The sequence below is a fragment of the Pteropus medius genome, unplaced genomic scaffold (assembly GCF_902729225.1).
Source record: "Pteropus medius unplaced genomic scaffold, Ma_sr-lr_union100, whole genome shotgun sequence".
Taxonomy (NCBI): domain Eukaryota; kingdom Metazoa; phylum Chordata; class Mammalia; order Chiroptera; family Pteropodidae; genus Pteropus; species Pteropus medius.
Window position 1 is genome coordinate 1,529,228 of NW_024340695.1, and position 25,020 is coordinate 1,554,247.

The 25,020-nt window shown below is 32.6% G+C and overlaps 1 protein-coding gene across 2 annotated transcripts in view; it reads left to right on the forward strand.

The window, feature by feature from the left end:
* Positions 1–24,070, forward strand: part of PPM1A (protein phosphatase, Mg2+/Mn2+ dependent 1A) — a 41,518-nt gene extending 17,448 nt beyond the window's left edge. For both annotated transcript variants that reach the window (XM_039864275.1, XM_039864265.1), the window contains 5 exons: positions 8,681–9,534; positions 11,840–11,957; positions 16,074–16,182; positions 17,552–17,609; positions 18,579–24,070. In XM_039864275.1, coding sequence (XP_039720209.1) covers positions 8,701–9,534; positions 11,840–11,957; positions 16,074–16,182; positions 17,552–17,609; positions 18,579–18,608 — 1,149 coding nt within the window. In that variant the 5' untranslated portion in view covers positions 8,681–8,700 and the 3' untranslated portion in view covers positions 18,609–24,070. The remainder of the gene's footprint in view (positions 1–8,680; positions 9,535–11,839; positions 11,958–16,073; positions 16,183–17,551; positions 17,610–18,578) is intronic.
* Positions 24,071–25,020: the final 950 nt, after the last annotated feature.

Sequence of the window (25,020 nt, forward strand, 5' to 3'; positions counted from 1 at the left end):
TTCTCAATTAGGCTAACCAGTGGTTTACCTATTTTACTCATTTTCCTCATGTAATTTATCATATTTACCTTAATTTTTCATAATATATTTCTAAACTTTCCTTAGGTTTTGTGTTGAATACTTAAAATACTGATGTTTACTTTTTTTAATTAAGTTTTCCTGAGAAAGATTTCATATCATAGAATTTGATATGTGGCTTTTCTCATTGATTCTCAATATTCTGTAGTTGTAAAAATATAGACATTCAGTGCAAAGTTGAAAGCAATTTTCAGATGCTTAAAGGTTTTTTTATTGTTATCAATATTTACTGTTATTGTATTAAAGTCAGTAATGTGGTCTGTATCATTTGTATCTTTTTTTCATTTTGATCCCTGGGGTAGGGTGGGTGGGAGTGTGTTAGGAAACTCTAAAGCTTTCGTTTTCCAATATAAAGCCCAATAAATGCTTGATTTTTATTAATGCTTTAAGCATGTTTGAACAGAATGTATAATCTTGGTTTCAGCATATAGTATTTTTGATAGGTTTGCTATGAATTATCTGGCATAAAAATATTTAGCACATAAAATTCATGTTAACTTATAATTTTAGACTACACCCTTATCGATTAAAAAACAATACTTATCTTGTTTATTAGTTAATTCCTTGTGCTTTCCTTGTCTGAAATTAAAATTGTAACCCTGAATTTCTTTTTGATTATATTTGCTTGGTATATAGTGCCTACCGCAAAGCCCTGCATTCTATGACATCTTCATTAATATGTCATTAAACAGGCTTTTCAGGAATGGTACATGGATGATACATTTTTTTAGTGCTGGCATATTTGATGATATCTTGTTACCTTCACATTTAATGCCAGTTTTGCTGAGTATAGAATTCTTGGAATATCCTCCTTTACCCTCAGCATTTATAGACATTACTTTATTATCGCCTCTCACCTAACATTGCAAAGAAATTTGAAGCCAGATTGATTTGTTTTTGTTTGGGGGGTTTTTTTGGTCATGTTTTGTCTAAATTCTTGTATTCTTGAAATTCATTATCTTCACCAAATTATGCTTTGGCATTAATCAGTTTTTACTAAAATTATCTAGTACATGATGAGTGCTTTGAATTATCAAGTTCAAATTTTCCCTCAGTTTGGTATTAATTTCTTCTGTCTTTGAATTTCTCTTCCACTATTTGACTTTCTTTTTACAACTGTTGGATCTGTATTGTTTGTACTTTTTCTCCACCAACTCTAATCAATTTATTCTTATGCTACTGGATGATTTTTTAATTTTGGTTTTTACTCCTTACAAATTATTTTCTATAGGTTCTTTGCTCCTCATTATTGCTTTTCATGCCATTTAAAATATTACAATAACTTTATCTCTTAAATTATTTTCCTTAGCTCTGTTAATACTTTTCATATTCTAGCTTCTTATTTTTCAGATACATTTATTCTCTTACAACTCTGGATGTCAAGTCCAAAATCAGTTTCACTGGCTTGAAATCAGGGTGTCGGCAGGAATGTGCTCACTGGCTTTAGGGAAGAATGTTTTCCTTGCCTTTTCCAGCTTCTGGTAGCTGTCAGCATTCTTAGGATTGTAGCTACATCACTGTAATCTTTAAGGCTGCCATCTTTAAATATCTCTGCTCTGTCTTCACGTCACCTTCTCTGTGTTAAATCTTCCTCTGCCTCTTATAAGGACATTTCCTATTGCAGTTAGAGTGATATAATCCAGGATAATCCCCCCGCCCCCAATCAAAAGTTTCTTAATTTAACCATATCTGCAAAGATTTTTTCTAAATAAGGTAACATTTACAGGATTAGGACCTGATAAAGTTAGGAGCCATTATTCAGCCTACTACAGGTATCTTTTTGTTTTGCTCTTTGGGATGAGGTGGCCACATTAGTGAAAAATGAGATTAAATTCTCATGGATTGTATGCTTTTACAATCACAGGTATTATCCTCTTTACCAAATGGTACAAACTTAGATGCCATGGCAGAAGAGTAGATGAAACAGCCTACATGTGTTCAATAAATAGTAGTAGGGACTCTGGAGAACTTATTTTTTTTCAGAGAGAGAAGATAACTGTATGTGAGGGTCAAATTCAGGCTACCAGATTGCAGTACTGGTTGCTTGGTAGCTGCTTTTTTCTCCTTACATTCCTTACAGGCTAATTTTTCTGTAGTAAAATAATCTTGTTTATTTTTCATAATCTTCTTGGTGCTGAGAATAAGAGTTTTTTTATTCTGCAGCATGATTTTAGACTAAAGTATTATTTTTACTAATGCATTACCTAAGTATTCCTAGAACTTTAGTCTTCTCATTTATATAATTCTCAGAACAATTACCTTGTTACAGTACAATTAATCACAGTCGCTTTTTTTTTTTATCAATGAGGAAAGTTAGACATTAAGCTCAAGGACTTGTTTTAAGTTTAATCTTATAAAAGGTATTTCATTTTTTGATGTTTCATATATGCTTTGCTGTTGATGTGAGGGGTTTAAAGACGTAAAGGAGTGCCTCCTGGTATTAAATTGGATAATTGCGCAATTTCCCAAGTTCTTTTACTTTATATATTTAGGATTTTGTTTTTCTAGAGTCTTACTTTTAAGAAGCACGTTGCTTCGGACTTTTTCTGTAATGTTATTAAAGAGTTTAATGACAAGTCAGACATTAACTTAGTTTTAAGACATAGTAAGATGTTTGCTTGGCTGAAATTTTTTCTTGAATTTTTTATAAAGAAGGTATAGTGTATACTTTGAGTCCTTCTGTATCTTAAAATGTCTCCCGCCTTCCTTTCCCCCTATACAAATGAATATAGTTTAGATGATTATGTAATTCTAGGTTCATTAATATTTACTCTTAGAACACTGTTGATAGGGTTTAGATTTACAGTTGTGATGGCTAATACCAATATAATATTTTTTCCTTTGAGGATTACCCAAGATGATTTTAGAAGCTTACATTAGTTTTTTTCTCTTTTCTTTGAATTTCTTCAGTTGTAGGTAACTAGATGTGGGTTTTAGCAGTTAATCATGCTAACTTTTCAGTGACCTTATCAAGTTTGAGCACTTCAGCAGAGGGAAAATTTCTGTTATTTGATTATAGGCTCTATAGTTCATTTAATCAGCAAATGTTTATTTTTTGTGGAATTGACCTAGGGCACTGGTCCCTAACTTTTTTGTACCAGGGAATGGTGCTTCTAGGAGAATCTAATGCCTGATGATCTGAGGTGGAGCTGAGGTGGTGATGCTAGAGCTGGGGAGCGGCTGCAAATGCAGATGAAGCTTCACTCCTTCACCTGCTGCTCACCTGCTTTGCAGCCCGATTCCTTACAGCTGGGGATCTGGGGACCCCTGACCTAGGGTATTTGAAGGAGGCTCTCCTAAAGAATTGATACTTGAGTTAAAATCTGAAGAATATGAATTGACTAGAATAAGAGATGAGGGAATAGCTTTTTAGGTAACAGAAGTAGCATTTGTTTATCTTATTTGCAGGAAAGAGGCATGACAAGTACTAGGTACTGTAAGAAAGCCCTTATAGTTAGAGTAGAGAAGGAACGGGACATTATGAACTGAGATAAATCTGGAGAAGGTTGTAGGGGCCTGAACACTCAGGGCCTTCATGTGATCTATATTAAGCAGTTTTTTATCCCCACAAAACAGTGGAAAGCCATTAAATAACACTTTTAGTACAGAAGTGATATGGCGAAATTTGTATTTTGGTGAGGTTTTTTTTGGTTTATCTATGAAATAATTTTTTAAATTTTTATTATTTTTTTAATCGAAAAAATGATTTAAAATTTCCCCTTCCCCCCGTCTACCTTCCCCCTCAAAATTTGTATTTTGAATAGTTTACTTAGGCTTTGGTTTGTAGAATGAATTGGAGGAGGCCGGCAAGCATATGAAGACAAAATAGGAGGCTAGTATAGAATAATGCAGTGAGAGATGATGGTAGCTTGTAGACTAAAGTGTTAGAGAAAAAATTAAGCGTATTTTCCATGGGACTTAATGATGGACTAATGGGAGATAAAGTAGAAAGAGGTGTGAAAGATATGTCCTCGGTTTCTATTCACTTTGATAGACGATGGTGCCATTCGCTACCAAAAGCTGCAGATATGTGAAAGGCAGCCAGAGTGGAGTGAGAAGAGGGCCTTCATTTAACCTTGAATGTCAATATTTAATGGCTTGGGAGATGGACTTGGGGCCTGCAAAGGAGACAAAGATGGAAAAGCTAAGAGTAGGAGGAAAGCTGGGAGTGTATAGCATCTTGTAAAACTAATGGGAAAAATGTTTCAAGAGGGAGTGTTGTGTTGAATGTTGCTGTGAAAAAACGTCCATTGGATTAAGCAACTTGTGGGAGTTTGTTTTAGTGGAATGGCCTAACAGCAGTTTGGAGTATCAGTGCTTTTTTTTTTTTTTTTTTTTTTTTTAAGAAGTTGAACTGTAAAGAGAAGAAAGGAGAACTAACTAGAGGGGAATGAGTCACATAAAGACTTACAAGTATTTTTAATGGGTGACATTTGAGTGTCTTTAAAAGTTGTACTCCAGTTGAGAGGGAGAGGTGGAATAAAGGATAGAGGATAATAGTATAAGGTTCCTGAGAAGACATTGCATGTAAAGACATATAAGATTCCTTTGAAGCATGGACTCCAGAGCTTTAGTAGAGGTATTTACCTGAAGTGAGAGGACAGATTCTCTATTATAACAGAAAGGTATGAGGATAGGATAGGTGCAGATGTGGGTGGGTTTTATATGTTTAGAATCAGCAAGATGAGGAAAGACTTGAATTTTAAGAGAATTCCTTGAGGTGATCTGATTTATAAGTTTGTTGTTTTCCTGTGGTCTCCAATTTCTACTCATTGTCTCTATTGAAATTTTCAGTCCAGTAATTGTTTTTCATTTCCATGAACCTACTTTCAAGAGTGCTTTTTTTTTCAGTTGACAGTTAAAAATGTTTGTTTGGTTTTTTTTGCTCATTGTTGTATTTTATTTAGCCTGAGTATTTGAAATTGGCTTTGCCAGAAATTGCAGTTATTTCACTTGTTTTCTTTTAGTCCCAGACCAAAAAAAAAGTTTAGAGTTCTTGCTTTTCTTTCTTTTCTTCTTCACCTTTCCTTCCTTCCTTGTTTTTTGAGGGCAGGGGTTATTTTATCTTAGAAAACAAAGACAGAGAAAGAAATGGCACTAAGGGCACTTTCAGCTTTGTTCTGCAACAGTCTTTCCTACCTTTCTGCCTTGTTGTCTTTAAAACGTATATGTTTTTAGATTTTCATTACTTCATTTCTAAGTATACAGGATAGCATATGTAGAATTGGAATGCAAGGCCAGAAACATAAGTCCTATTCATAACCTTACTGCTGGACTGCCTTTGTGAACTGGGCAAACCATTCTATTTCTCTGCACCTTCTCATTTGTAAAATAGGTTTTCTACATTTTGACAAAAATTACACAAGTTATCAAAATAAAATTTGTAAATGTAAATACATGCAATCATTTTTTAAAGTAATGATCAGTGGGAAATTTCAGACCCCAAATGGGAGGAAATTTACCCAAAGGTTAGCCTTTTTTTTTTCCCTCAAATTGCTATAAAGTGTTGTTCATGTGCTTATTTGTTTACCATACATAACTTTGAGATGGCTGCTTTGGATTATAAAATATGATTTGTGAATTACCATGTCTCTCAGGTTGGGAAGTAAAATAGTTTGTGTACCCTAAATTATCCTTTGCAGAGTGATGCAGAGATGTTTCTTTACTGAACCCCAGCTACATAATATATTGCTTGTTATTCTATTGTGCATTCCAGAGGTCAGCTGACCATTTGTCCTTACCTTTGACAAAGTCTATTTCATTTATATAAGCATTAGTGGACAATGTAGCATATACTAAAGATTTGATAGTAGTGGAGAGTTTACATCCCACACTCCACTGCAGATAACTTGAATGTTGCCATGTTGTTATACACCGCTACTATGCTGCTAGCATTCCATTTTTTTCTCTCCCCTCCTCCCCCGCGCCCCCCACCGGGGGTTCAGAGATGAGGCAACTTGCTGTTTACTTAGTCTCTCTTGCTTTACAGTTTTTTTCCTCTGGATTTCCCCCAACCTTTAGATTTCTTATTTCTTATGCAGATTTACTCCAGATTTTCCTCCCCAGTTTTTATAACCAAATCTATCTCAGTGCTCATCAAACTAAGGTCCTGCAGTTACCAGCATCTCCCCTCCTTCAGATGCCTGTTTAGCAGTGATCTTTGGTTATGTGAGTACATCCTTTGATCCCTACCCCCTACCTTTACATATCTGATCAAAGTCGTGTTGCTCAGAGAAAGCAGGGCTTGCCCTAAGAAGAATTCTGATATCGATTGCTAAGAGAAAATAATTTTCTCGATATTGTTCGCATATGTCTATTTTGTCCTCTGTTAATGGAGCCTGGTGGTGTTCTATATTAGACCCTCTGTCCATAGGTAAGCAGAAAAAAAACCTCAGAGGTTTTTATTTTTCGATTTTTTTGCTAAAGGACTTTGCCCAAATTATCAGTTGAATAACTCTTGTTTCGGAGCTAATGTGTTGCTAAGGAATCTTAACAGTGGAATACTATATATAGAGCTTCTTTATAATTTGGGATGATTTTGAGGGCATGAAACCATATGACCAGGTTCAAGACTCTGCTATGATTATGAGATCAGTTTTGCTTAATAAAACACAGTGGTTGAACTTTAATGAATGACTTTGTGGCCCATCCTTAGAATTTTTCAATTTAGGAGTTAGTTTGGTTTTGAAAGACAAAAATCTTCACCAGATTTCCGGGTTATATTATTGATGAATTCACTCTTTTGATTGTTATAGTACTTTGAAAAGTTAAAATGAACTGAAACTACTAGTATTAAATGAGACCCAGCATGTGCTCAGAATAGAATTAAGACTAGATGAGAACTAGAATTTCTCTCAGAAACTAACTTAAACCTTCATGGACAAATTGAATCCTCTTGGGGTCTAGATATATGCCCATTTAATAATTTGACTAAATAAAATATTTTTTAGTTGTCCACTTATGGAGGATGACAATCTCGCTAAGATTCTTCATCTGTAAAATGGAGATAATATTATTACCCACTTTCGAGGGTTGTTGAAAAGAATGAATGAGGTAATGCTTGTAAAAGTTATTTTTAGAATTCTTTTTAAACATTAATGTGTCATTATGTTAACCTTTGTTCAGTCAGAACACTCACCCTAACCATAATATCAGCTTGGTGTCAGAAAGGTAATCTGATGAATACCACCATAAGGAATGAATGATGGTTAGTTTTCATTATTTGCCTTCCATTAGTGGAATTGTAATAGAGGGGGGTAGCAGAGTAGGCAGGAGATTGTTTTATCGCACCAATCAGCCAGACTTTCTGCCTGCGTTATTAGTAGGAAAAAGAACGGCATGGTTGCTGGTAAATTATTTCTTTCCTTAAGGGTTTTTATTTCTTCTTCTTTCTCTCCTAGCTTCATAGAGTTTAGCATCACCAGCATCATTAATCCCCCAGTATCATAACTGCATCCTGATTAACATAGGTACTTTTCCCCATCCCTACTGCCTACTACTTATCTCCCCTTCACTTCCATTAAATCTCATTCTTTTTTCAGATTGCTTTTGTGTTCAGATGTGACTCATTTGATGACTTGCACCCCAAGTCTCTACATTCCCAGGCTATTACTCAAGTAAAGGCCAACCTAAATCCTGACCGATTGTCTCCCTGCCTTGTGTAGTTCTGCCCATTCTAGACCAGAGGTTTTAGCTTTTGATTATTGGGAAAGAATTGTTAATGAAGCTACCTAATGGTCATAGAATGTAATAATAATGATACATGTTATTACCACTAGATTAATAGGATGCCAGGAGATTAATTTTGTTGTACATAATCTTCATTATATGTATGTATAATTACTTTCCAACTTGAAAATTGAAGCTAGACTGTTTATAGTAATTTAATAACTTATTGGCTTTATCAAAGACTGAAAACTTATGGAAAATGGTAGAATTTGGTCTAGACTTTAAAGGATGGATGGGTATACTTTTTTTATAAGTATGGAGGTGATGCAAGGGATTCTAGTTAAGGGGACTGACATGAGCAGAGGCTTAAAGGAAAGTGTGCAAATTTGGACCACTGCGAGTAGATCATTTTTTACTTTTTCAGAGGTTTGAAGTAGAGGTAAAACTAGGTAGTTCAGAATCAAACTTTGGAAAGTTTGAATGTTCAGCTAAAATGTAGTCTTTTGGTATGTCCTGTGAATTCATTTTGCTTTTCTTGATTTATATACATATACAACTCAGTTTTGAGATTCCCTAAGAGATTCACGTGCATCCTTAAATGCTTAGCCTGGTTCATGTAAATTGATGGTCACTGCCAAGTCTTCTTTCCACTCAAGCAGTTGTGCCTTGGAGATAGTGTCAGATCTGCTACCCTTATCCTGATGCTTTAGTTCTGTCTGCCTTTTGCCCATTCTGAGCTGTGCCTGATCAGTCTTTCCCCAAATTCTTCCTTGCTAATCTCCAAGTCAGTAATACAGTGAACATCTGCTTATAACAAGAGTTGTGAATTTTTATTGAAAGCTTTCTTTGTATCTCCTTCACTCTTAAAAAAAGGTGTTGGATATGTAGTTTGTTTTCAAATTGGTTAACTTTTTTTGTTTTTCTTCCTTTGCAGACCTAAAGGATCAAGACATAATGGGAGCATTTTTAGACAAGCCAAAGATGGAAAAACATAATGCCCAGGGGCAGGGTAATGGGTTGCGATATGGGCTAAGCAGCATGCAAGGCTGGCGAGTTGAAATGGAGGATGCACATACAGCTGTGATTGGTTTGCCAAGTGGACTGGAAACATGGTCATTCTTTGCTGTGTATGATGGGCATGCTGGTTCTCAGGTTGCCAAATACTGCTGTGAGCATTTATTAGATCACATCACCAATAACCAGGATTTTAAAGGGTCTTCAGGAGCACCTTCTGTGGAAAATGTAAAGAATGGAATCAGAACAGGTTTTCTGGAGATTGATGAACACATGAGAGTCATGTCAGAGAAGAAACATGGTGCAGATAGAAGTGGGTCAACAGCTGTGGGTGTCTTAATTTCCCCTCAACATACTTATTTCATTAACTGTGGAGACTCGAGAGGTTTACTTTGTAGGAACAGGAAAGTTCACTTCTTCACACAAGATCACAAACCAAGTAATCCACTGGAAAAAGAACGAATTCAGAATGCAGGTGGTTCTGTAATGATTCAGCGTGTGAATGGCTCTCTGGCTGTATCGAGGGCCCTTGGGGACTTTGATTACAAATGTGTCCATGGAAAAGGTCCTACAGAGCAGCTTGTCTCACCAGAGCCTGAAGTCCATGATATTGAAAGATCTGAAGAAGATGATCAGTTCATTATTCTTGCATGTGATGGTATTTGGGATGTTATGGGAAATGAAGAGCTCTGTGATTTTGTAAGATCCAGACTTGAAGTCACTGATGACCTTGAGAAAGTTTGCAATGAAGTAGTCGACACCTGTTTGTATAAGGTAGCTAGACTTTTTTTTTTTTTTTTAAGATAAAATGCTTTACTGCCACCTTAATTACTGCTCTAATATTTAATCATCTTAGAAATGGTAGTTCTCAGAAAAATAAGTTTTTGGCACAACTGCAGCTTGCTCTTCACCAGTTGTGAAATTATAGAAACACTTTAGAAATAAATTATCTAATTATCAAATACCCAAGAGTTATAATCTGAATGTTTAGTATTTTAATAACCATGACTACTAGAGCTTTTTAATATCAAAGGTAAAAAGATTATATATAAGTGAATGTCTTACAAAGGACGGTGAGGGCTTAGGCCTTAGTGTCTGTAAATGAAAAGCATTTTAGAATTTTAATATTCTTACCATGTGATATATCAGTATATTTAGTACTTCGAGACTATGGTCTAATGAATCTGAAGTACCAACAAAGCATTTAGTGATCATTCGGTGTGATGTAATAGAAGAACTTGGTATGAGACTGTATGACTTCAGGTAAGCTATTTAAACTGTATGGAAAATCAGTTTCCTTAATTATAAAAAAAGGTAAGAAGTATTAATACCCTGTCTCTTGGCATTGTTGGGATGATCAAACGAAATCATGTATGTAGATGAGCCAGGTCAGCATCTTTATTTTACATAGGAAGCTGAAGCCAAAGAAAGTTCTGCAACTTGAGTCACATAGACCTGGAGTCTAGGTTTATCTCTAATACTTTTATACTCTACAGTATTGAACAAGTTGTTCAACCTCTCTAAGCTATTGAATGGAGCTAATAGTATCAAATGCATAGGATTATTAAGGAATTAGTGAGTTAATGTATACATATGAGGTTTCTAGTTTAGCAAATACTGTTTACATGCTGCTCCTCCTATTCTAGAGCTAAGTTAAAAATGACTTCTTCAGGGTTATATAGTTTACTTCTCTGGTAGCACTAAGGCTAGAATTTAAGCCCTTGACTTAGGTTTAGTGTTCTATAACCCTGTTTATTTTGTCAGTAATGCTTGTTGACTAATTCTTTGATATTTTTAAAACAAATGATTTTATAAAACCCTTCTGAAGCTATATATTTGATTTTCTTTTAACATGCAGAGATAGAAAGTCAACATAATCCTTGTAGTTTTATATGCATACTGCCAGCGCTACTTAATATCTTAATTAAAATCTGATTATACTTAGAAATCAATTTTATGTAACATCCAACACAAATCAAGTTTATGTAATATCCAACCTTTATTTAAAAAAAAAAAAAATCAATAGAGCCACAGCTTAATAGTGCTGCACACTGTTAATTTCCGAATTTGGGGCAAACCAAACAATGTTTCACATACGTTTGTCCCTTTTAGTATGCATGAAAGTAGCATCGATTTGTTGGGTTTATTCTGTAACATTTGAGAAATACGTGTTAGCTAAATTAAAAGCTGTTTTCTTAAGAGGATTGTCAGATTCAGATATTAGTAAATTATGACTGAAATTCTACTTTTTCTCTTCTGCATTCTACTCTGTTTTAAAAAATTATTCCATACTTCATCATTTGCTCTATTTTATACAATTTTCCCCCAAGATTCTTTTTTAGTATTAAATTCTTTGCATTCTTTGCTCAAACTAATGGCATATGGTAAAGTTCCCATATGATGAACTTAAATACTGAAAATGTAAACATTAGCTCCAGTTACTAATAGGAAGGGGAGTTGTGGGGAGTCCAATATCAATTCAAGTATTTTAATTTTAGCTTTTTGAATATCTAGGTGTCTTTAAAAATGAATGTGCTTTCTAAAAAGTCAATTTCTTTGAATTATGAAAGTTAAATCCTAGTTTATAAACTTTATATAGTTTTTACTCCTAATTCCATAGTTCTTCTTATGAAACTAATTAGCCTCACAATTTATTATAATTTATTTTAAATGTAAATGTTGTGAAGAATACCACTAGAATTTTCTACTTCACTGAATTATGTCTATATATGTGTATTTGTGTTTAGGTATCACTTCAAGTTAAGTAGGCCACCAGTAAATGTTCAGGAATGTTTTTTCTTTTATAGAATTTTTTTAAATGATTGTTACATTGGAATTTAACCTGTCTTGTTTCTCTCCTGTCTTATAGAGTGTTGGTTATACTGTGTACTATATATATTGTATTTGTATGAGGAGGTTGGAGGGGGTGCCTTCTCCACATATATATTTTTTTTTTCTCCTTAAAAAAATATGTTCACTAAAACAAGTATAATTATAATTGGAGTGACTGTAAATGTTCTCAAGGCTTTCAAGAACAAAAAAAAAACCAAAATATTTTCTCACACTTTTTTCTTCCTAGGGAAGTCGAGACAACATGAGTGTGATATTGATCTGTTTTCCAAATGCACCCAAAGTATCACCAGAAGCAGTGAAGAAGGAGGCAGAGTTGGACAAGTACCTGGAAAGCAGAGTAGAAGGTGGATCATTTAACAAAAAATAAGTAGCTTTATTAAAGAAAAACCTCAACACAACCAAACTATAACATTTTAGCTTTCAGATCGTTACATGTCTTTGACATTCAGTGTTTAGTATACAGAACTGGGAAAGGCATTTCTATAGTAGCTGTTTAGATGTTTGTGATTGTTTTATCAGTTATATTAGAAATAGTAACCAGTGTTGCCCTGTACATTCTGTTCAGGATACTTTTGTTTAAAGGCTCAAGTGTTTGTATGCTTTAAAATTTTTGATGAATTCACTGGCATGAATAACTTTATGTCAGGAAAGTCTGATTTGTGGTTTGTTTAATTATAAACAGATTATGATGGTAATTTGAATGCCATCTTTCTCTGTAAAGCTGTGTATATGAATTTAAGACCTTTAGGTTTTGTTTTTGTTTTTTTTTACTAACTTCAAGATCACAGCCTGGTTATTAACAATTTTCATGTACCACAGCTTTTAAAATTTTATTTTAAATTGTTTTAAGGCTTTCTTGCCTAAGCCCTAAACTGCCTCACCTGGACAACACAGACCTAAATAGAAGACATACTAGGTCTCTATCTGGCAGAAATGTAAATGCTGAATAAGATCAAGAAATAAGCTGGGAATTCCGGGAATATATTTGTCAGAATTCTGCAGATTATTTTGAGACAATTAGACAGGTGTTGTAACTCTCAAGTGTAATTCCTTTAAATATTTGAAAAAATTTAAATGATCTTTGATGAAGCTACTAACTTGGTATAAATATTAAGTCTCCCCAGAGAATTCCAGTTTACTGCATATATTCAGTAAGCATATTAATTATGCAATTTCTTTATGTAGAAAAACTTGACGTGCCTATAATAGCATTAAAATGCATTTTGGGCTCCTCGTCATTAATTTGCACATTAAAGATCTCTAATAGCATGTAAGCATTGACCTATGCACTATTATATCCTGCCTGTATTATTAAAATTAATACACACTTTAATTTTGTTTTCTCCTTTTTACCTTTTGATATCAGTTTTAATCAATCTGATATTAGAATCATGATTGGTTTTGATTTGCAGTACTATCTAGAGTTGCTATTATGTTTTTATTGCTCTCCCATACTTGATAGTGATATATCTAGTAATATGTGTATATACTGTTTACTATTTCATTCATTGGACATACTATTCAAATGAGTTTGTTTCTTCACTATTACCAGGAGTCTTAGAATTTTTATATTTTAAATGAATCATTTCAATATAAGTTATTTATATATAATAAAGTAAAATATTTAGAATGGTACCAGGTCATAGCACATTGGTTCAAACTACTGGTTAGTGGAAAAGTATAAAACCCTAAGAAAAATATGTGTTGAGATAAGTCAATATTTAATTTACTGGGACTTTAACTTGAATGTACATCTTTTCTTACTGATTTAAAGAAACAAGAATAAGTATTTTAGTTTTATTTACTATGAAATGGGATCAAATTTTAGAAATGAATTACCACTTTACTTTTTAGTGTACACTCTTGAGTTTTTGATACAATTCTAAATAATTTTAGATATATAATTTTATGTTACATTATAAGTTTTATATTGCTTATCATCAAGCCAGAATTGCCACCTGAACAGTTACATTAATTTTCTGTTTTTGATGTTGTAGTGTTATTACACTTACACCATTCAGTTGGAGATTATTATGTCATAAATTAAATATGATATTCTTTACTGAGGTAGAGTTGATAAGATTGCAACTAGAGAATAAACATTCCATTAACTAAAACTATTTAAAACATAGAAAGAATGTAACTATTTGCATTATAAAAGTTATGACTTAAAATGTGAAAAATACTGCATTTAGCTTCCAAAACAGACATCGAATACCTTTTTCTTTCAATACATGACTTCATTAAATTGCCGTGACCTACTAAATCTCATTTTATTTGTTTTGAATACTTTTGGCTTCTCTGTTTACACCACAGAAAAGGACAGAGTCTTTTCATTTTCAGCTCTCCTGTTATCTGTGCCCTTCAAAATACATGACTCCAGGGTTCTGAAAAAATTCAGCTCATAATTTAAACCATACCCTAACCCAAGGTTGTAGTCCTTCTAAACCAATTTAAGAATACACTTATACATACATATTTTTTAAATCTTTGCTATCAACTGCCCAAGCTTTAAAGTTGCTAATTGGGAGATAACTGATAGAAGCCCTCAGACTTGGTGGGGGGAACGGGGAGGAGTTAAATGTGTGTCTGTATATAGGTATGTGAAACATAGATTTTCTATACATATATATTCTTTAACAAAAAGCATTTAGTCTTTTTACAATTCTAATTAAATTGTATAGTCCAAGAGCAACTAAAAGAATATTTCTTAAAATTCTTTTTTTTTTTCTAAGCAGAGAGAAGCAAAGCAAGCAGTGTAGCATTAATGGTCAGATAGTTTAAATGTATTATCCCATGTGGAATAGGAGATATTAACAGTTTTGAAAGCCTCACAGTATTTTATTTTAAGAATATGTCATCTTGTAATTGTCTTCAGAATTAAAATATCCTAATTTATATTTTGACAAAGGAGATGTAAGATACATCAAATATAGACGATTCAAGGTAATGTTTTTTAGACCTGAAACGATCATTGATTGAATTTATCATCAGTGTTCATTCCTATTATGTCTAGTTATCTATCCAATAATTGTATTGGCTTAGCAGAGACTGTATGTTAAAGTGTAATACAGCTTTAGATTGTGAAATTGTGCAGTTTAGGTAAACATCAAATCCCTTTATTTTTGTACAGCAGATTTTCAGCATTAGAACCATGTAGAATAAATATACTAGATGTTAAAGATTACACAATAAAGGAACTTGGCAAACCAAATCTGAGATCCTTGCTTTTTGTTCAGATTTAAGACTGGTTAAAAAAAAAAAAAAAAAAGGCAAAATATAATAGACGGTAAAATTTGGCCTTAATTCTAAAAGGATAGTTTGAGCCATTTAAAAAAATATGGGTAGCATTGTCTGTCTTTTAATATGTAGCTTTAATGATGAACTAATATTTTGATTAAAGGATGAAAGTTCTTTATATGCATTGTTATTTTCAAAGGTATTTACAGATTGAAAACTAGAATGATAATTTTCTTGTCCCAGTGGTGACAAAGAAAATATCTTAGTATAAGCACTGAAAAACAAAAAATTGAACAAAACTTGAACATATAACTTACACAAATACCTTTGGCATGATTGCATTTAGAATAAATATGCTAAAATTCCAAGTAAAGACTTCTTGTACTTAAAGTGAATAGTTTGAGAGTTCTTTTAAGTTGTACATAATTGTTGGTATTCTGTGGTATGAATAACAATATGTATCTGCATGGCAACGCTGCAGATCGTATCACTATACTCATTTAATAACTGGATGTTTTGAAATTAATACTTTAAAATACAGTTGTATGGTTTATCAGTTTTTTTTAATTTGTCACGAAATTTATATATTTTTTTTTCCATTTTATAGGCTTTGTTCAAATAATCAACTAAGGAAATGGTATTATGTATTGTTTAAAGATACTTTAGACAAAAATGAAACAGAATGGTGTTGAAGTACATAACTTAATCTGCACATTCTACTTAAGTATTTTGTGAATATAAACATATGTAAAAATGATTTGCATTAGTATGTAATCAGTAAATTCCCATATACTTAAAGGATTTTTTTCAAATCTTGAAATTGTTTAAAAAAATCTGAAGTGTATTTTCAGGGCAGAGTTCAGGAAACATGTTTCCAGTCTAAAGAGAGGAGTTCATTTCAGGAGTAACTAATTGGCATCTAAGAAGAATGTTCTCATTTGTACACACATATTTCTGATTTATGTATTACATTGATTTTAACGTGAAATTTTGTTTTCATGTTTTTGTCTTATTTTTATTCTTTGCAGTTAATATGGAAAATATCTTTTATGTCATTTTGTGCATCAAAAGACAACTTGATTTTTTTTTTTTCTTAATACCAGTTTAGAAAATCTCAGATGTGGTAAATGCCATCTTTAAAAACCTAAGTTATCTTTGTTTCAGTTTTTTTATTATTAAATTTGGATAGCACTTACAAAAAAAGTACTTCTGATTCCCAGAAATCATAAAGAAGCAGGGGGAAGGCGTCCCTGACTTAGTCCATGTGATGCGCACATTAGCGAGTGAGAACATCCCCAGCCTCCCACCAGGGGGTGAATTGGCAAGCAAGTAAGTTACATTCTGCATACTCTTACAGTTTATCTCAGTACATGAAAATGCTAAGTGTTTGTTGATCAAATGTGTATTTACCTATTGATGCAATTATCTGTGTCTTCAAAATGTTTAATTTGTGGTTCAGTGTTTTTCAGTATTTAATGCTGTATGGTGCATATTTAGAATAGCTATCAGAATGTCATTGTAGCTAATTATACTGAAGGCTGTCTTTAGTAGAGATTGGGTTACATTTATTTCCCCATAGTGAAAGAATTTTTAAAACTAAATTACATAGCAGTACAAAATTATGTCATTATTATTTCTACTATTATAATTTGACTTTGTCAATCCCTGGATAACTTAACAGCCCAGAGATGAGCATCTTTCTCCTCCTGCATCTGGGCCATTTTTCTACATCTGACTTTTCCTAATGTTTTTAGTTGTTGATTGCTTGTTGGTTGGGATTTGGTATGAGGGTGCAGTTCTTGCCTTTTTCTTTTTGCACTTTATTTCATAGAACTAGACTAATCTGTGTTAAATAGTAAGGTTACATCTTTATAAACTAAAGTGGAGACTAAGCTATTTTATAATTTAAGACTTAAAACATTTTTACCTCAGATATTCATATAATTGACCTACAAAGATAAATTGACTAATTTCCTTGATTCTTCACTGTGTTCCATAAGTGTAGCCATGTTCTTCATAATCATTATATTAAATAGTAATTGTAAAAATTCCTGTTTGAAGCTTTTATTTTTTGGAAACCTTTTTTTCCAAAATGACCTTCTGTGAAATGATTGTCTATAAAATTGCTTCAAATTGATTTAACTTATAAATACCACTACAGATTTTTAAACAAAATATTATTCAAAAACCAATTTTTAGACTTGTCAGGGAAATATTATATTTCACATTTCAATTAGAACTTTTTTAAAAGGACATTATGAAAAGCACAAATTTACATGTAAAATATAAAAAAATTATTTTACAACAGAAGTCAGTTACTTCTACTTCAAAACTAGTTCAGCTCTTAACCAGAATATATTAATACTATACCTTAAGAACTGCATCATCATTGCTAACTCATAACCACTTAAGCTAGTTCAAATAGAAAACCATAGAGACTGATTTAAAAAAAAAAAAAGTGACCTTTAGTCTTCTATTAATTGGGTTGGTGGAATGTTACATTTTAGAGTAAATTTACCTCTTTAACATTGGGCCTCAAGTATCTTAAAATGAGGCTCACTTATTGACAGTAAGAAATAGAACTAAAATAATTTCTAAGTGTAAGATTATCTTTGACATTATAATGAACACCTGGCTGTGAGTTATTAAATAGTTTTATGCTCTGAAGAATTAACTTTCTGCATTTTTTAAAATTTAGGCGGAATGTAATTGAAGCTGTTTACAATAGACTGAATCCTTACAAAAATGATGACACTGTAAGTAGCATTTTAGCTCCCTCTGCTTTCCTTTTTCCTCTACTCTAAATGCATATCCTTCCTACCTGTTGTTGCAGAGCTGTTCACTGCACCCATTCTCTTACACCCACCCCTGATTGATTGCTCTGAACTCTGCCTGCACCATAGTTCTAGTGATTGAGGACATAACCATGGTGAGTGGCTAGGCTCTCTCAAAATAAATGAAAGTCCTTTTAAGTTATTCTGGATTTTTTAAGTCTCTAAAAGCAATCAACTTCAGAAGATTTGCCTCCACTAAGTTTTTTTCAAGTTGGAAATAATATTTCTACTTGCAATTTTGAATTATTCTGAGTTTTATAAGCAGCTGCAACAGAACTTCAGAATGTCCATCTGTACTAAACAGTTTTTATGGTTGGAAATACCTTTGCCAAGAACCCTGAAGTATATACTTCATGTAAATGTTAAAGTAGAGAATTCTGTTTATATAAATAGACAGAATGTCATATTTTCCAATTAAGTTTCCTGTTCTCTTGTTGTATATTGTTTACAGAAAAGTAACTTCAAATCACTTGGGCACAGCTCTGAAATATTTTATATATTGCATTAAGAAGCTGCCTCAAATCTCATATTACTTGAGGTCTTAATCTCTTCTTGTGCAATAAAAGTATAAAAATAAATTGAGGTTTATTAAAGAACATTAAAAATTTTTAGTAGTTTTATTGGCTTAGAAATATATTTAGTCAACCTCTTGGTAAATTATATTTCAAATACTATTTTATTCCAAAATAAAGAGTTAACAATTTTTTGAACAGATTAAATATTGATACTTGATATGCACATATACACATACTTATGTACTTTTAAAAACATTTACATTCTAAAGTCAACTTTACAAAACCTTATCTTTCTGCATTATCCAGAAAGTAATGTATTTTGGCACCTCTGAGCTTTAATTTAGTTCCTTGTTTTGCTTTGTTCCCTTTTATAAAGGACTCTACATCAACTGATGATATGTGGTAAAACTGCTCATCTAGCCATGGAGTTTACCTTCGCCTCCAAAGGAGAGTACAGCTCATCTTCATTGAACCTTTTAAACATCCATCCTCAACTTTAAAGAAGGGCATATGACATGGGTGAGAGTGATTACACCAGAGAACTTCAGCAGTACAACAGCCCAGAACTGATTTTTTTTTTGTAAATTTGAGACTTATGTAAACGTGATTTCAAACCATAATTCATGTTGTAAATCAGACTCCAGCAACTTTTGTTGTATGATTTTGTTTTTTGTAAAGTGTAATTGTCCTTGTACAAAACGCTCATATTTAATTATGAACTGCTTTAAATCATTATCAACGTTATAAGAAATGTTTGGCTTGTTGTGTGATGCAACAGATATATAGCCCCCTTTCAAGTCATGTTGTGTTTGGACTTGGGTTGGGACAGGGAGAGCAGCAACCATGTCAGCTAGATGCTCAAATGTGCACATGATTATGGAGAATAATTCCAGAAGCTTATAAAGCCAAACATCCAGGGAGCTTATTGAAACCTATCTAATGTTCTTGGCAGTGGGATTGGCATTGTTGATAAAGCTGGTCCTTTCATTTAATTGTCTTTTAGGTTCTATACTTGTTGCCATGAGTATTGCAGGTAATACAGTATATTCATAAGAATATCAATCTTGGGGCTAAAATGCCTTGATTCTTTGCACCTCCTTTACAGGTCCTTACATCTAATTATTAATTGATAAGCAGCAGCTTCCTACCTATAGTAGGAGACTGCCACATTTTTGCTATCATGATTGGCTGGGCCTGCTGCTGTTCCTAGTAAGATATTCTGAATTCCATTTTATCAATAAAGCTTGATTTAACAAACAAGAAATTTAATCATGTATGTGTAATTCCTCCTTTACCCTGCCCTTTTGAAACACCATGCCATTGTAAATGAGAAGTTTTTCATGGGGAAAGATGTTAGTCTCTTTTAATTGGAAAATCCTGTTACTCAAGGCATAGATGGAACTGTTTCCCTTCCATTAGAAAGACTAAAAGATTTAAGTCTCTGTTTTTCCTTAATCTGTTTTTAAAATGGGTTTTTTTCTGGCTACTTATTTTTCATTAAGATATGTATCAGCTTGAATTTGCCTACTGTTTAATTAAAATAATTGTCAAAGCTTGACAATCTAACATTCTATGGTAGGTGTGTGTGTGTTCGTGAGTGTGTTTGGCCGTGATTTTTAATTGGCCCATGTCTTTAGAATCCAAGTAGTTAAGATGTATTTGTGATTTGAAATATAGCATGTCGATAATATTTAGTTGTTGGCCTTTAAAAATAATTTTCGAAGCTTAAAATATTGTAGATATAAAAATAACCTAACGTAATTTAGGCTTAAATTCCTCTGATTAAGCATGTAAAAGTAAGTTTTAAAATCTGTCACATTGAAAAGACTACTGTTCTGTGCCCTTTTGTATTTTTGTCTTTAGGTTGAAAATTGTATTTATCGCCATGTAATTTAATCATCCAGTAGGCAGATTCCCCACTAGAAAACTATTAAAATACAACATTGAATACAAAATCAAAACTTTGTGTATAAAAGGTAATATAATCAATTTTGTTTTGTTTTTTCCATAACTTGGAAATATACATATTTGTACATATAGCCTTAAAACCAATGTAAAGTTAGGGGAGTAGTGGGAAAAGTAATGTGAAATGTCTCAGATTTAAGTAGTTACATACCAGCAAAATCTTTTCATTATATCCCTCTTATTTGTGAGGTGATTAAATGTAACTTAATTGTATTTAATTTATATTTTAATCTAGCATGAAGAAAAACAAGTACTATTTATATTTAGAAATTCATAACAGTTGGAATTACAGAACCAATTCCGTACTTAACTTACAAATAAATGCTTAATGTCTAAAATCTGTGGTAGAGTGCGAAGTATGATAATGTTTTAAATTATGGCTCTGAAAGCATTAAATGTGCATTTAATGAATACCAGTGCTTCTAGTATAGATTACCAGGCATACTAGTACTGAAAACCAAATCCCTGTTACAAGAAGCCAGGTCCTTAATTTTTAAAGTAGCCTCACGTTTTCAGTTGTAGAAATTTCAAAATCTTGAATTAGATTTTGAAATGCAAAATCTTAAGTCACAAGTGAAAAATATGATGGAAAACTATATTTCAAACCATCACACCATATTTAGAGCCTTTTCTATTTGAGAGTCTTTAAATAACAAAGAGGTTAACATATTCCTCTGTTAAAGTTATTAGGACTGAAATTAGGCTTGGAGGTGAGAGAAAACTGTATTAAGTGTGATTTTAGATTTTTTCCACATGAGTCAGAATGGCCATACTAGATATAGTTTTTCATTATAAAAATACAGGAAGGAAGTATACATTTCAACAGCGGGGACTGTGTGTGTGCTTGGTTCCTGGAGGTAATGATGGTGTTAGGGAACCAACCACACTTTTAAAAGGCACTTTTGCACCTCTATTGTGCACTTCATTTTTGTACCACTTAAATCCTTGACCTCCCACCCCCTTTTGTGTGCTAATTAGCATCTCAGGGCAATGCCTCAAAATTTCTTGATTTGTTGTATGTTGTTTTATTTGAAGAGAAAAGGTTCACGTGTGATGATAATATACTATTCAAAATGTACTTTCATTTATATGTTTTAATAGGATGACCCCAATTTGCTGCTTTTAATAGGAAATTCATTTTGTAGAGCACTCTTGTTACCCTAACATTAAAGGTCGTCACTGATCTCTTACTGTTTTAGCAAGGCAAACTCTCTTAATTGCTACTTTCTTAGGGAATATACTTTTAAAGATAACAGAAGCAGTTCTCAATATTAGCATTAACTTTTAAAAATCCAAGAGGTATTTTTCTTACTCAGCTTTAGAACTATTTCAAACTTTTTAAATTAAAATGCATTAACTTGCTTCTCGACTACTATGCAATTAGTGTATTGCTCCAGCCACTTAATTTTTTTTACTACATAACAATAAGATACTTGAGTCAAAGAATAAATCAATTATGTAATTCAGATTATCTGAATTATAGCAGTACTTTTAGTGATCACCCATTTGGTCATGTATTAATTCAGCTAGACTCAGCTTTTCTACAAATGTATTGAGTAGTTATCCACAGAACACAGTTCTAGGCTAAGCACCTTGGACTATAAAGAAATGAATAGGTCCTTGCCCTCAAGGAGTTTACATTTGAATAGAATTTATAATCTAATGTATGCTAATGTTATATAACTGGATGACTCATCCAACTTGAATAAGGCATGTCTCTGCCCTAAAGAACTCATTTGTACTTTATTAACTTGAAAACTCTTCTTTTTATTTTTTTCTCCACAAAGTTAAAAATCTCATTCAAAAGAAAACTTTGTTCAGCATAGAAATAGTTGGACTGATGAAGCTCAGTTCTATTCATTACACTTGATCGCCTTTAGCCAATAGCCTTTACTCTTCCCGCTGAGAGCAGCAAGTCACAGAAATAGGGAATGGACTTCTTAGAATTCTCCAACCCTGAAAATATTGGTAGAATTTGAGATTAAGGCATTAAAAATATATATGTATAGCTAAATGTATCTTATTTAAGTAAAACTGTTCTTGAAAACACTGCCAGTGCTAATATCCAATTTTAACCAAATGATTATTATGTGGTTTAATTTTTTTAAGTAATTTTACTGCCTATCTTTACTGGACAAATTCATATGAGAATTCAATTTGTAATTTCTGAAAGAAATGATTAAATTGGTTAAGGGTTTTTTTGTTTTTAATTTAATGATGTGTATACTTTTAATTCATAAAGTTTAAATGAGAGGTTTAAGCCTTTAAAATGTTTTGGTTGCTGTTTGTACAGTATTATATTAGGATTTGGTATTAGAAAATGTTATGTCAATATTTCAGTATATAAGTGTTTCTTATTTGAGGTTTTTCTTTGAAAGAACCTTATAGGGTTTCATATACTTTTGCTTGCAGATCCTGCTGGTGAGATGACCATTTTTAACTGAGTCATCTAGTCTTCTAATTGTTTGTTTCTTTTTTAAGATTAAGGAAGACTTCTTTATAGTTTAGATGTTTAGAAGCCTAATTTTACTTTACTTTCTTCAGTAATGTGCCATGAGTATTTTCTAATGTTATTAGTATAATGCTGTCTTGTTTTGTTGGTCAGAATAATATGTGTTAGTTATTACTAATAGAATGCTATGTACAGAAATGATGCGAGGCATTAGGTTCCACTTCATTGTCAAATGAACATTTCCACTTTTGTTCACCTCAGCACAGATTTTTTCCCTTTAACCTGCTTTATGTATTAAACTCGTGGTGGCTTCTCTCATCCTTATTTACTAGCAGGTAGGGGTGTGCCAATTAGAAAAACTGAAATATGTTGAAATTGTCATCGACAACTTATACTTTTATTACATGAGGAGGAAAGTTGGTTTAAATTGATATAATAACAAAATAACTTTTTTTGCCCTTATTCTTCCAAAATATTGCTTCATTTCCTCTACCCTCTTGGTGGTTTCTGTCTCTTTTTTCAAACGAAACAGGCCAATTCCATTTCCTTGAGCAAGAAAGCTCAAGTGCATTACCTTACTAATAAAGCTGATTAATAACTGTGTAAAACTGGGCCAAAAAGAAGAAAACTTGGGAGATAGAGGGGTGTGGAGATGCCAGTGAGGATGACAGAAGAGGATTACTTAATTTTTAAAGCCAGAGGAAGGTCTTCCCTGGACGCAGCTGTCCGTTAAGAACTGTTGCATCACTTAAACCAGCAAGAACCAACCTTTGCTTCTTCAGATAATTTGCTTTTTCCAGCAAGGGAAGTGATAGTACTACTACTTCAACATGGAAACAACAGAAAAATGAATGCCAACCCTTCTGTTCTTTTCATTGCTCCAAAATCCAGTTTTGTTCTAAGAGCTTTGTCATTGAACTAAATGTTTAAAAAATTTGTTCAGAGTTTTTCCTTTCTTTTACATAGTCCTGATCCAGTAAGGGACATTTAGTAACATTAGCATTTGTATGGTACTATCTGAAGTTAGGTTTATGTAGAAGATTGGGTAGCTGCAAAACAAAATTAGTAATCTAGGCATAAATTCATTATAGCAATGGTTCTTAACCTTTTAGGGTCACAGACTCTTGGAGACCGATGAATCCTGGGAACTTCCTTACCCAGGAAAATGCGTATAATGTACATAATTCCCCAAAGTTTACAATATTGTAGTTGTTCAGGGGCCCCTGGTTAAAATCCCATACTATATAGCATAATAAGAAGGCATCAGCTTTTTTCCTACAAAGCCATAAGACATATATCAAGGGCATCAAAATAATGTTAAGGAATTGTTACAAAATTTTAAAACATAGAAGAGATAGATAATGGGCCTAGGATGGAATCTGATATTAAAATACTCTTTTTAAAGGTTGTATTCTTAGGGAAAAGAGTGATTAATGGTAAAAAAAAAAAAATAGGACTAGCTTTGGAGGATAACATTATTCACTTATTTTGCCACTTTTGCAACTCAGAAAAGAGTTACGGAAATAGAATGTTTCTAACCTACCTAGTGCAGATACGATATAGTCACAACGCATTTAACGCAGATCTCACTCAGGTTTTAAGATTTTGCGCTTCTTGGTGTTAGAATTCATTAAATGTTTAATTCACTTCGAATTCCAAGGAATTTGATATTTAATGATAATAATGTTAAAATAGGATCTAACAGCCACCAATGTACAGGATTAATGAGATTTCTAAAATATAACTACCATGAAAAAACTCAGCTTGTTGTATTTGTTGCCAAAATTAAATGTTCATTCAGTTAACAGTTTAATTCCCACTTGTGGGAATTTTGAAACATAGAAACAATTGTCTTACCTGGTTAGCGCTTGACTAAGTCAGTAGCATACCTGCAGGAGAATATCTTGTTTGTAGTAATATATCCCAGTTCTGGTTGGTTTCACTCTTGAAATGACTTAATTTGTATAAATGTTATGAGTGGAGAGACCATCTACATGTTAAAAGCATGTTGCATTATATATAGATTGATTTTTTTTAAATCTATAAATGTAAAACTAATACAAATACAGAAATATTTTTCCTAAACAGTGTATAACAAAATTCTCCACAGTAACTTACCCGCTGTTTGCAGTTTATACAATCTAAACTTTTAAAGAAATTCCTTAAATGTATATTTTGTATTATGTATCATTTCCTGGTCCAAAGAAAATATGTGAATTCAGTTCTAACTTTAAGAATGTACTTTTTGTTTTCAAGTCCGTTAGAGAAATTGCATTCAGCCTGTGAATGGTTGCAGATTATATGTGAGATGAAAAGTAGAAATAATTTCTAGTTTGCAAAACTGGTGCCACTAAATAAACAGGCAATGGCATAATGTGTGTGTATTTATGATTGATATTGC